This window comes from Fusarium verticillioides, chromosome 6 (genome assembly GCF_000149555.1).
Source record: "Fusarium verticillioides 7600 chromosome 6, whole genome shotgun sequence".
NCBI classification, from domain to species: Eukaryota; Fungi; Ascomycota; class Sordariomycetes; order Hypocreales; family Nectriaceae; genus Fusarium; species Fusarium verticillioides.
In genome coordinates this window covers 2,261,003-2,273,549 of record NC_031680.1, presented here as the reverse complement: position 1 = coordinate 2,273,549, position 12,547 = coordinate 2,261,003, and the positions used below count along the sequence as shown (strand labels likewise).

The 12,547-nt window shown below is 50.6% G+C and overlaps 4 protein-coding genes across 6 annotated transcripts; 2 read left to right on the top strand and 2 right to left on the bottom strand.

The window, feature by feature from the left end:
- Positions 1-81: 81 nt before the first annotated feature.
- Positions 82-3,085, bottom strand: FVEG_02071 (hypothetical protein; the record flags this gene model as incomplete). Its single annotated transcript, XM_018889178.1, has 2 exons — positions 82-2,163; positions 2,213-3,085. 2 exons carry the CDS (start codon positions 3,083-3,085, stop codon positions 82-84), a joined length of 2,955 nt encoding a protein of 984 aa, XP_018745265.1.
- A 1,354-nt stretch (positions 3,086-4,439) lies between these two features.
- On the bottom strand, positions 4,440-8,444 carry FVEG_02072 (hypothetical protein). 3 transcript variants are annotated; one of them, XM_018889179.1, is made up of 2 exons: positions 5,017-8,444; positions 4,440-4,973 (listed from the first exon to the last, which is right to left on the bottom strand). In XM_018889179.1, the coding sequence occupies exon 1, from the start codon at positions 6,812-6,814 to the stop codon at positions 5,297-5,299; it is 1,518 nt and encodes a 505-aa protein (XP_018745266.1). In that variant the 5' UTR covers positions 6,815-8,444; the 3' UTR covers positions 4,440-4,973; positions 5,017-5,296. The 3 variants fall into 3 exon arrangements, with proteins under 3 accessions (XP_018745266.1, XP_018745268.1, XP_018745267.1); XM_018889181.1 differs by having other exon boundaries at positions 4,476-6,882; positions 6,942-8,444; XM_018889180.1 differs by having other exon boundaries at positions 4,476-7,219; positions 7,266-8,444.
- Positions 8,445-8,708: 264 nt separating this feature from the next.
- FVEG_02073 (DNA helicase II/ATP-dependent DNA helicase PcrA) lies at positions 8,709-11,920 on the top strand. Its single transcript, XM_018889182.1, has one exon. The coding sequence runs from the start codon at positions 8,750-8,752 to the stop codon at positions 11,726-11,728; it is 2,979 nt and encodes a 992-aa protein (XP_018745269.1). The 5' UTR covers positions 8,709-8,749; the 3' UTR covers positions 11,729-11,920.
- A 77-nt stretch (positions 11,921-11,997) lies between these two features.
- On the top strand, positions 11,998-12,270 carry FVEG_02074 (DNA helicase II/ATP-dependent DNA helicase PcrA; the record flags this gene model as incomplete). Its single annotated transcript, XM_018889183.1, has 1 exon — positions 11,998-12,270. One exon carries the CDS (start codon positions 11,998-12,000, stop codon positions 12,268-12,270), a length of 273 nt encoding a protein of 90 aa, XP_018745270.1.
- Between the last annotated feature and the right edge of the window lie 277 nt (positions 12,271-12,547).

The following is a 12,547-nucleotide window of genomic DNA, read 5'->3' as shown; positions in this document are numbered from 1 at the left end:
AGTAGAGTGGCGGAAAAGTGTATCGGTGTGCATGTCGCTTATGAAAAATGAAAAATCAAAGGGGAAATTGCTCCTTGTCGTCTAACATCCGTCGTCTTCGCATTCATCAAGGCTTCCATAGCCGGTATCCGAATCAATTCCCACCATACTCTTGTTGATAGCCAGGCACCGGCTGACGACCTTCTCTCTTACATCAGAGGCAACGCCACACTTCTCCCCAGGAGATCCACCCATCCATAGACGGAGACCACCAGATAGTCGTTCAAGAGAGGACTGGAAGGTCTCAGCTGCTGCTTTGTGCTCGTAGAGCTCCTCCATCAGCTCAAGGGTTGCGGTGCATCCAATAAGAGACATCTGCGGGGCGTTGCCACGGGCCATGATTGACTCAATCATACGGAGTCCTTGGTGAGTACTCCCAGGAGTGCATTCGACGCGTCGGAGGTGAGCGATGGCCATGGCGCATCGTAGGGCAAGTCGGAGATCGGGAGTAGAAGCCTGGAAGCTTGAGTCAACGACACAAATGGAAGAGCTCAGGAGAGCATCGACCTTTTCGTTGCCCATTGATTGCAAGGCAGAGGCGATGTTAGCGCCGCGTGCCTTATCAATGAGAACTGCTCGTGCCACGATTGCCCGAGCCTGCGCGGTTGAACCCAAGGGTGCAGCCTTGATGGTTAGTTCGATATCTTCAGCCTTAGTGCTGAGCGTCTCTTCATCCTTTTCCAATGTGGCGACCAAAGTTCGGTGTAGGAATTGGGTCGACCACCAGGCAGCAACAGCATCGAGGGGAGATCCAATAGCGGTATCGTCAACAACAGAATCCATGCCATCCATAGGGGTCACAACGTTGTAATCAGTATCGGTATTGAAAGCCAGGTTGTGTGCTCGCTGGATAACGTCGTCGTTGAGCACTTCGTCGCAGTCTTGTTCAACCAGAAGAGCGAGATGTTCGGGCAAACCGTCGTCATGCTGCTCGGAGGACTCGCGGTGAAGTTGGGTAAGGAGACGATTCAGCTGGCGGGCCTCATTCCACTTGCTGCGGGCAAGTTTGGCAGCGATGAGGTTGATTGCCCCAAGTTGGAGTCGGTTCTGGCCCAGGTCCCAGAGAAGAACGCGAATATGGAGGGCTTTGAGCATAAGTCTAACAGGAGTGTCGGGGAGGGTGCCGGAAGCGAGGAGTGTGAGAATGAGACGGCTCTTGTTGATCTCAACATCGCCGCCAGCCAACTGCGAGTCGAGGGCTATGCTCCATGCCTGGACACGAGCTGTTTCCTGCTCCTGAGTCAAACCAGTGATTGCTTGATAACCATGAACTCCAATAGCATTTCGGAGGCTGAGCTTGAGAGTCTTCAAGATGAGAGCTGCCGCCTCCAGGAAGAAATTGTGACTAGGGACCCATACGGTCTGGATAGCAGTAAGCCAAGCTTGTCGGCGGACATGAATTGGTGAAGCGAGCGATGGGGCTGCCTGAAGAACCCCGACTTGTGGTTTCTTCGACTTCTGTGAATCTCGCGTGAATAGTGAAGGAACAAACACCCAAAGGAACGTTCCAAGTAGGAGAATAATTCGGAGTGAAGTATGTAGATGATAGCCTCCGACGGTCAAGTCAAGGCCACTCGCTGCACTCTTCAGAAGCTGAATAGGCATGGCGAACAAACCACGACCTTCAGGCTTTTCATTGCTAACTTCATCCTCATGCATCGCCTCCAGAATCATCAGGCCGGCAAGTGAGCCAACCATCAATTTACCAAAGTATGGACCGGCATTATTCCACCGACCCTGCTGCATTTGCTGTTGCTGTTGAAGCTGCTGCTGTCGAATGAGCGCGGGATTTCCACCGCGAAACTGTTGCTGGGGTACAGGATATGGTTGACCAGAAGCCATTTGTTGCGAAATGATTCTCTTCATATCATCGGGAACTTGAATCATTCCTCCTGGCTGTGCGTTACCGTCCTGCGACGGGCCCCCGACAAACTGCTGTGCATCCTGTGCATATTGTATTGGCGTAGGTGGTTGCTGAAGCGGACTAATGGCGCCATTCATCGCCCCGGCCATGAAAAGCTTCTCGAAAGCGGCAATTCGGGCTTGCATAGCACCATTTTCGTCGAGTAGCCGATTGTTACGCTTCTCAAGATGTCGAATGTATTCAGTCGCCTTACTCAAAACCTGTCCAATGATTAGCGGGAGTTATATCGCTATAAAGAGCACAGCGTACTGTAGCCTTGTTCAGCTTATGGGCTGGGGTCAGACCATGGAGTTCCTCGCGATCTTCAGTCGTGTCTTCACCTCGCGCGCTCTTCGACATGATGCGAAGACTGGGAACGCTATCTCTCAAAGCGGCGATCTTGTCATTTAGATTGGTTCGATATCGCTTCTCAATCATGTTATGGGCGGTCTTCTTCACTGGTTGATCGCCATCCTCTTCCTCCTCCTCTTCATCCTCAGGGTCGGCGGAAGACTTGCGCTTTCGCGATGCTTTCGAAGATCCATCGGCGGGATCCGGTGATGAAAAGATACCCCTTCTGAGTTCGCCATTTGCTGAGTCCGGACTAGAGGCGCTCTTGGGGGAGTGGTATTGGAGATGTGGTGGCATGGCGATGTTGCGCAGCTTCTCCTGCAAAGCAGGAGTCAAATGGCTGATGAGGGCTGGTTGAAGAACGGTGTTGTCGGTAAAACCAGGCTGTCGCAGGGAAGGATTTGAAGCGGCGTAGATTGATTCGGAGCTGAAAGCGGTTACCGGAAGGCCATCGATGCCGGTAGAGATGGGAAGCTGTTGAAGGTTCTGCTGGTCCTGACCGAAAGCGAGATTCCAAGGAGAAGGTTGATAGGTAGTTTGAGCAGGAGGTGCGGTGCTGCTAGAGGGGTCGTACGAGTCGTAAGGGGGCGTGCCGGTGAAGTGCCATGCAGCGTCGGAGTATTGTTGCTGGGTCTGGGGATGGGAGGAATCGTTGGGCAAGGAGGCTGAGGAGGGGTCAGATTTCACAAGCGAGCCATCATCAACGAAACCACCTAGATTCGGATCTTGAAGGCCATAGAGGCTGTTGGCAGAATCATGGTCGGCCATGTCGGAGAAGCGGGAGCCGGGCATGATGGGGACAGGCCAGCACCATGCAATGCAGCTGCGATGGCCTGATTGAGAGACCCAGTGCTTGGGGTGACCCCGAAGGAGTCGCCGTGGTCGAGCGAGGCCTTCCTTTCGGGAAGACGAGGGCCTTTGGCCGACGATACTAAGAGCAAGGGTCGGTGTTGTCGGTCCAGTTGGGTTGAATTGGCCTCTGTTCCGGGTGTGGCCTGTTCAGTTGAAGTCTCTCGGCCGAGGAGTGGACTTTGGCCGCGATAGCCTCAGCTACTGACTATGGCTCCAGCTGTGTGGATGGCTCCAACTACAGTGAGTGACAGCTGCCGCTACAGCTACAGGCTGTGCTGAGGGTCAGCCTGCAACAGTCGACAGGCCTATAGCCTCTGCTAAGGCGATCAATCGGTGGGTAAGATAGAGAGAATCGGTGGTGAGGGCGTGTTGCAACCACAGAATGAATCGATGGGTTGTCTCAATGGCTCTGAGATCGAATGATTGAACGGGTGTTGCCGAACGGTTGACGAGCGAGAAAGGACAGTGCAGGGGTTCTACAACAAGGGAAGAGCAGCGCAGTCTCACGATTATGGTTCGACTGGCAACGAGTAGCAGTTAAAATTGCAGATGAGAGAATAGGCGATTTGGGCGATGATTCGGAGGCGAGCGATGGATGCAAGGAATTCAGTTTGAGAAGAGGGCAGAAAATCGTACGATGGAACCCGGATATCAGCCCAGTGACGCCTAGTCAAGTCCGCGCTTGGCCAAGCTCGTCTTTTGTACAAAAGACTGGAGTGATGAGTTCAGGGGATCCACCAGTATTTGAGTGCCCGTAGGTCGAGTGTTTACTCCAAATACAGTGCAGAACGTCGACGACTTTTGGTGGCGTACGCACTAAGCCCAGCAACTGGCACGGGATGAGTCTCCAGGCGAGGCGGCGCTACGGCTTGAACCGTACAGTATCGGCGATCTCGAGAATACGGTCCACTTTAGTTAGGGGTTTACCCCTCTCGCATTCGGGTCTAAGGCGCTGTCTGCACTGTGCACGCAATCACAAATCCAGTAACCCGTCAAGCACAAGCCAACTCTGTTTGATCAAATTGGAATGGGGGAACTCGGGAACTCGATTGCGTTAAAAGAATTCGGCTCAGGAAGTAGAAAATACCCTCATAGTCAAGCCGTAATGATGACATCTCAGTCACCGTTGTCAAACTCTGCCCCTAGGCCCCCCCCCCCCCCACATACACTGTCGAAAGACAAAACATAAACCGTGGTGCTACTCGAGTTGTCTCGGGTTAGCCACGCGAGTCTCAGTCTCGCGTCCCGTGGTTCACAGGAACTCAATTATTACATTCCAGCCGGCAAAAGGCCAGACCCAGGCGACGGTTACTCGAGAATATGAGAGTATCGCATATCCAATTAAATAGCTTTACAACGGTCGCCAAGACGAGTTCATTGTGAAGAATCCGAAAAAAAACATGGATATCAATGCCTCGAATCTGCCATGTCCCGTCTGGTGCAACCCTCTCAGGTACTGTGAGACGGATAGCTACATACAAATACCGAACTATTTGGCGCCCTGCCAATCCGCGTTGAACAGAAGATCTGTTCGGGTTACACAGCACAGGCTATTCTTGCATGTCTTGGACTCAGCTTTCAGCTTCTGTGCCACTATCCTCGCTTCTCAAGATGGTCCCCGCCGCCACCAAATGATCGTGATCCCAATATTAAATCCTCCCCTCCTAACTATCCCCAATTAGCCAATCCATCCCGATGATCAAACGATCATCAACCTTGCGTCATCCTCTAGTTTTAACGCTTGTTGCTTTTTAAGTATCGTCACATACATCTTCTTAATTGTTCCGATTGGCGATTCAAGATCTTGAGATCGTAGAGTCGATATGTACTAGATATTAGCTAGCGCCTGGGTTACGATAGATGGAAAATACCGCGTCTGTTGTGTGACGTTACACGTTTGCAAATAACGCGAGAACTCGTAAACGAATTTGATTTGGCAGAAGAAAATGATATACAGGTGAATATTTTATGCAGATAGTAAAGTTCTGGTCCTTGCGGCCGTTACTAGATCCCCGCGAGCCCGTGGGCCAGCTCTAACCAAATACTGTAAACCCCAACCAAGTAGACCCCCCATATCTTGATATCAACGACATCAAAGGAAACAATGCAATGTAGACCCCGTTAAATAATTACAAACTCCAATCATTTCGTTTACCAAACGTCATCCGAACTCTGAACCATCTCCAACGTCGGTGTCTTAGGTACCATGCGTTTCATTCTCTTCCGATCCTCCCTGGTTACAAGCGAAGGTGTCACAGGCATGCATGGCGTGAAGGGCTGATAAGGCGAATAAGGCACTGCACCAGCTGTGTGCGGAGTCATTGCTCCGCTTGGCGATAGTGGTCCTTTCCTCTCAAACACAGTCTGCTTGGTAGTCTGCGCAATAGTGTTTGGCGAAACCATGGCAGGCTCGTAGGCACGCAACGGTAGAGAACCACCAGTGCGCACAGCTGAAGGTGCGTTGGCACGGTGGAATGTCTGGCCAGGCTTGGGTGACGCAGGAAGAGATGGGAACCTTGATCCAGGCTTGGGGGACGATGGCAGGCCAACCAGTGGTGCTTGAGAGTGTTCCGAAGTTGCTGACTCGGGATCACGCTCGCTGGGTGCATGTGACACAGTACGGGCATGGCCAGGATAAGGGAGTTGACTTCCGATACGCTCATCGATGCTCAAAACACTCTCGGGCGAGATATCCGGGGTCGGCAGTGACGCATGGGCCTTGGGCGGGAGGGCCGGTGAACCATACGGGACCTGATTAGTGGGGACCGGAGGAGGAGCAGCCGGAGCATAATGTCGGGGAGGAATCGCGCTCATCTCCTGTCCTTCATAGCGAGGGAATTCACCCGATTGGGGGGTCATGAGAGGCGATGAGATGCTCATGCCCTTCATCTGCTTCTTCTTTGGCGATCGTAGTGCTGAGAGAAATGAGGAGGTCCTTGATTGGCTCTTCTCCTCGCGGGAAGCAGAAAGGTTGAGTGTTGCTGGCTTGCTCCTCTCCTTCTTCGATGGCGACGATGTCGAAGATTTCAAAGAGAGTACGGAAGCCGAGGCTGAAGGGCGTGGTTGGTGGTGAGCAGTCGGAGGCAGAGGAACATCGTAAACTACTCCTCGCTTCTTTGCATCCTCATGCTCCAGGACATGCTTGTACATGTCTTCAAGCTGAGATTGAGCCATGAGTCTGTCTACTGCCACAACACGGGGATCGACAAAAGGATTAGTTCCGGGGGCTCCAATACTTGAAGCCGGCGATGGATAGATGTATGGATTTCCTTCGTGCGAGTCCTGGAAGCTCGGTTTGACAAATTCGGTGTCGGTGATGATATTCAGAGATGTAGGTACAGCTGTGGGAGGAAAGTCAGGACTGACGATATCTTTCCGAACTTCAAAGTCGACCTCGTCAATTCCAGCTGCGATATGTTCGCGTCGCTTCTTTGATAGGGCAAGCAGTGTTATGGCGACCAGCACCAATGATACAGCGTATGCTCCGATTATACCACCAATCTGGGCTGGCAGGTAGGTTGTGTCAATTGGTCCTCCTGGTATAGGCTTATCTGTGTCCCGGGCTTGGAGTATTGAGGATAGAACAGGCTCGGACTGAGCTGTTGTAATGACTGACAGAGGCAGAAGCAGACCGAGTTGTAGTGAGTAGCGAGCACCCTCGAGAAGCATCGTGGGAAACGAGGTCAAGGCGAGACACTTAATCTTTATGGAGAAGCCAGCTTGTGCGATGTGACCTCCTGAACACGATGAGACGAAACACTAGAGAAGAACATCATGCACGGAAGAGGGAACTTGCGGTCTCAACGGGGTATATAGCGGGCTGGGTCATGATCGTCTATCACTCTGCGTTAGCCGCTGAGCTATCCAGGGCTGGACGCTGAGTCGCTGAGCAGACAACGCCAGTCAACTGGCGGTCGTCGAATAGCGGCCGAATGCATGAGAATACGTCTGAGAATAGCTCGATACCCTTGGTGATGGCAACAGAGTGGTTGCAGGTGAGGGCTCAAGTGTGACGAGGCCATCTCCGAGCTTTGGTTGGATGGCTAACCGCTGAGCGATATAGTGTGCCATCGCCTGATTGGCCATTAGCTTTGACTACCAACCACCAATACCCACATACACAACCTATCGCTGGCTCTAGATTCCTAGATGCCGGGATACACTGCAGTGTTTTCTCGCTTTAAGCTTCTCTGTGGTTGTCTTGTTTCTGCCGTTGAAGGGTCCCAAGCGGGGCGGGGCGATCCTTGCTTTTCGCCATCACAGAGAGAGGTCTTGTCCGACTCAAACGTTCCTGGATCTGCGGGGTCAAACCAGCAACCATTGACCCAGCGATTGGTGGCGATAGCTCTTCAATCACTCAACTAACGGCATAGACGATGGAGTCTAGGCAGTGAGGGTCACTTTGAGGCCCAATTGTGTGTGTTGCCTGCATCATCAGGCTGTCGGGCCCTGAACCATGTGGAATCTCCCATTCTTCCTCTCATCATGTGATGTGCCAAAGTTTTCGAATGGGCTGCTCGTCTTTGTGTGACATCAGGTAGCTCGGCATTGCTAGTGATGTTCGTGTCGATCTCCTCGAATAGAAAGACCTATCACGGCGCCTATTGTGTAAGGTCGCACTACTATCGCACGACTATAGCTTCATGCTACCCTGCACAAGTGACTTTGGTGATATGGTTGGTGATTGCTGACTGGAGACGTGACAATCATAATTGAGGGCCATGTTGAGTTTTGTTACAGATGCAAAACAGGCGCTATGCGGTGAGCACTTGTGCAGGGGAATCGGGGCGGTTCATGAATCCTGATGCTATACGATCATAGATGTGTCCCTGGCTGATAATAAACAGACTGCGATGTTTCACAGCACCCACAGAAATATTATGTTTCGGAGTGCGACCTTTTTGGGCAACAGTGCGCTTTTGGCTTGATCAAAACTCCTAGGGTGGGACATCACCGTAGCATTGGACTTTTGTTTGTCACTCTTTTAGCGGTGATTGATATGGCATATCGTGACAGTGATAGTGACGGAGGAAGCCTCAGCGCAAAGGGGATGTGACGAAGCTGACAACGAGATCTGACAGAGTTGTTGAAAGATGAGCATGTGACACACAGACATAATGCTTTTGCCCATCCACAGAGTCAGTCGATGGAGGAATTCATGATGACCATGGGGGAAATTGAATGGTGAGACCAGCGTCATGAGCACAATATTCTCTTCAAAAACATGAGGAGCAAAAATGTGGATGATAAGGTAGACAAGAACATTAAATAAATCACCAAACAAGAACAAGATAGGTACTTAATTGAAGTCAACAATGACATCAGAGCGTAGAATATGTATAGCTTCCTGGTGTTTTAGTCCTACCCACCCTACAACGTAGGCGTTACAATTCACGTGACATCGCGAAAATGACATCGCGTCGCGCGTTGCCCGCTCCTCATCAACGCGAAAGCCCCTCGATCGAATGCAGATACAGTGACTCCGGTGGCTGAAATACACGCCGTAATCCCATTCGAGCAATCTCGCATGGGTATAGAATTTTCAATGATACTATTCTCCCCGATCACTCGACAGCAATTCGTGGATTCGTCCACGTACCCAGCATGTCCACCGCGACCACACAAGATGCGATTCTTCAGTCGTTGAACGAGGCGCAACGCCGAGCTGTTACCTCATCTGCATCGACGGTAGCAATTCTAGCTGGCCCCGGTAGTGGAAAGACTCATACTCTTACCTCTCGAGTAGTATGGCTGATCCAAAGAGTCGGCTATCGACCTGCCGACGTGATTGTCGCAACTTTTACCGTCAAAGCCGCCAGAGAAATGAAAGAGCGTATAGGAAAAGCTCTAGGCGAGGAATGCGAAAAGAAGATTGTGCTTGGAACGTTTCACTCGATTGCCCGAAGATATCTGTCTATATACGGAAATCGCATCGGACTAGACTCCAAGTTTGGAATCGCAGACGACGGAGATTCGAGGGCGATCATCCAGAGAATCTGCAAGAGGCTGGAACTTGGTATCGAGCCGCTACATGCAAGGTCATGGATCAGCAAAGAGAAAGCGAAGGGACCAAATGCCGCCGCGGCTCCAGCGCAGAAAGGCAAAAAGGAGAACCCAGGGCTAAGGACATGCTATGAAGAGTATCAAGCTCAACTAAAAAGGTCAAATTTGCTGGACTATGATGATCTCCTGGTCAAGTGTGTCGAGCTGTTGAGAGATCACCCAGCTTGCGTTTCCAACGTCCAGACCGTCCTTATCGACGAGTACCAGGATACAAACGGCATTCAATATGAGCTGATGAAGTTGTTCGCCCAAGCACGCCAGCGAATCACAATTGTAGGCGATCCTGATCAAAGTATCTACGGTTGGCGTTCAGCCGAGATTCGAAACCTTTATCGACTGTTAAGAGATTATCCTGATACAGATGAAATCTCCCTGGAAGAAAACTATCGATCGTCACAATCCATCCTTGATGTATCTCTCAACGTTATTCAGCAAGACAAAAAGCGATACCAGAAAGTGTTACTGCCAGTCCACACCAAGGGAGCGCGACCGGTTCTCAGAACACTGAAGAGTTCGTCATCTGAAGGCGAATGGATCGTTTCTGAGATCAAACGGGTTATCATGATGTTTGGAAACATGCTCAATTTTGAAGATGTCGCAATTCTTTTAAGATCCGCTGCGCTTTCTCGACACATCGAATCAGCTCTAGGGAAAGCCGGTGTCGCATACCGAATGATCGGAGGCCATAAATTCTATGAAAGAAAGGAAATCAAAGTCCTGATAGATTACCTTCGTGTAGTGAGCCAGCCTGACAACAACGATGCGCTAGCCAGGATCATCAATGTGCCAAGAAGAGGTATAGGAGAAGCAACAATCAAATCCCTTCTTGAAGAGGCGGAGCAGACTAACATAAGCCTCTGGACTTTGATTCTCAAGCACTGTAAAGGCAGTCGTAGGGCAAACACCAACATCAGACCAAAGATGGAGCAAAAGCTCAATACAGAACTCATACGTACCATCTCGAGCTTACGCAAAGAAGCCGATCAAATTAATCAGAGCAGCCCCGTCACTCTGGTTAACTTGATAGAGCAACTGATTGGCCATCTTGATTTCAAGAAGTATTTGGAGGAAGAATACACAGAAGAACACGAACAGCGATGGGCCAACGTTCAGGAGTTCGTTAATCTGGTCAGCGATTTTATGAGAGATTTTGGCGGACCTGAGGAAGAAGCACTCCCTGAAATCGAGAATATGGACCAAGTAAGAGAGGATGATATGCTAGGCCGATTCCTGGCCAACATATCATTGGCATCGGATGCACAGAACAAAGGCGACACAAAAGACCAGAAGTCGCTGATCACTATATCGACCATTCACGCAGCAAAAGGGCTGGAGTGGCCTGTTGTTTTCGTGCCCTCTGTCTACACCGGATCAATACCCCATTCAAGGTCGGAAGACACAGATGAAGAACGACGTCTCCTCTATGTGGCAATGACACGAGCTCAAGCGCTACTGTACCTAAGCTGCCCACTATACGGTTCTCAAGGAATGAGCAGCAAGGTTGAACTCTCACCATTTGTCTCCCCCTTTGCATCCAAGGTCTTCGCCAAGAAGGGGCCATCATTCGATCGAGCAGTTGTAGAGGGCGTTGCTAAAATCCTGGGGCGAGAGGCCCCCGGCGAGAAGGCAATATTCGAAAAACTCCCTCCTATGTTCTCAGTTGAAGATGACGGGTTTCCAGCTGATCCTGTCGACCCAAAGAACGTCGATAGATACGACGAAGAGACTGGCCGACATTACTCGCGGGCACCCAAGCGCCAACGTACGGCGCACCCGGTCACCTCATACGATGAAACAAATGAGCTTCCCTGGCAGAGAGAATATGCTACGACAATGGAACAATCGTCCGATTTCACTGTTTCTGCTTTACCAGGGTTCACAACTGCGGGAGCTCACAGAGTTGCCCTAGATGCTGCAGCCGCAGCCGCAGCACAGCCAGCAAACTCAAAACCAGGGCCAAAGAAGGGATCGACGAAAAGAGGCGTTGGACAGAAGAGCATGCTTGGCTGGCTTAACCATGGAAGAGATGCTCCTCGACCTCCGCCTGAACCTCAGCCTGTACCGCAGCAGCAGCAGTCCAGGTCCCTTGCACAGGTGCTATACCAGTCTGCTTTTTCACGGCAGAATAGTATGCCGGGGAGACTGCCAACAGGGTCGGAGCCACAAAAGCCATTGATAGATCCGGAACTGGCAAAACACAAACTTCCTTCTGCACGACCTCTGTCAAAACCAAATGTTCCAAAGGTAGACGCGGGCCCTCGAAAGCCTTACTCCTGTTTCTCCAGTTCACCACCGCGGCCGCCGTCAAGAAAAGAGCCTGAAGAAGAGAACAAAGGGGACGAGGAAGAAGCATTGCCTAACAAGCCTGCTTCAAGTCTTCATGCGACAACATTCATGTCTGTAAAACCCAATGGAGGTGTGAGACGCCCAGTTGGCCTGGGGCCGGCGCCTTCAATGGACCGATTGCGTAAACCATTCAAACCGCTGACGATTAATCGACCGAAGCGACCAGGTGGCTGATGTGATGAGATCATTTGTGATGGTTCAAAGTAATGCCTGTCATGTTTGAGCAGCGAGGCGTTGTGGGGGATCGTTAGGCCTTATGGTTAAGCATAACGGAATTTGGAATTTGGTTTATATCACTTGAGAATATTTATATAGACTGTTTGTCGACTCTGGTAGAATCGAAAAGCAACAAGAACAATTCGATAAAACAATTCAATCACATACGTGACCGTCAGTTATACAAACCCAAAACAAATACTTCAATCAAACCACCACAAAATATCATGTCGCCCACCATCACCATCCGCCTCTCCACCTCTGCCAGCCAAGCTGCTCGCAGGTACATCTCAAGCTCAACAACCATGAAAAGCGCCGTCGCCCCCAGTGTCCGAAAGTCTACCAGTTTGGTCGAGAAATGGAGGAATGCCTCTCCTCAGAATCGTCGATATGTCTTGGCAGGTCTCGCAGTCGTTGCCTCTGTTGATGTTTACATGCACTACACATACTGGCCTACTATTCGAGCATGGTTCGGTGGCGAGAAGATTGTTAGGAACTGAGAGGGACCACTTGATCTATGCATGGCTCAATTCTGTTGAGCATTACGCCGCATAAGAATCGATGATAATAAGACTCTGTGGACGAGAAACGCGGAAGCCTCATCTCATTTCAGTTGACCTCGATACTGTATAAAATATCACAATAACAAGATCATCGTCAGGGTTAAGAAAGCCTCTAACATTAAGCCGATGTGCCAAAATTAACTAGTCTAAAGGACTGCTAAGATATCACTAATTTGCCCAAGTCTATCCTAAACTTACCTAAATCTTTCTGCTA

Excerpts from the sequence above, each read along its gene's own strand:
- FVEG_02072 (XM_018889179.1), bottom strand. The coding sequence starts at position 6,814 with ATGCTTCTCGAGGGTGCTCGCTACTCACTACAACTCGGTCTGCTTCTG.
- FVEG_02073 (XM_018889182.1), top strand. The coding sequence starts at position 8,750 with ATGTCCACCGCGACCACACAAGATGCGATTCTTCAGTCGTTGAACGAG.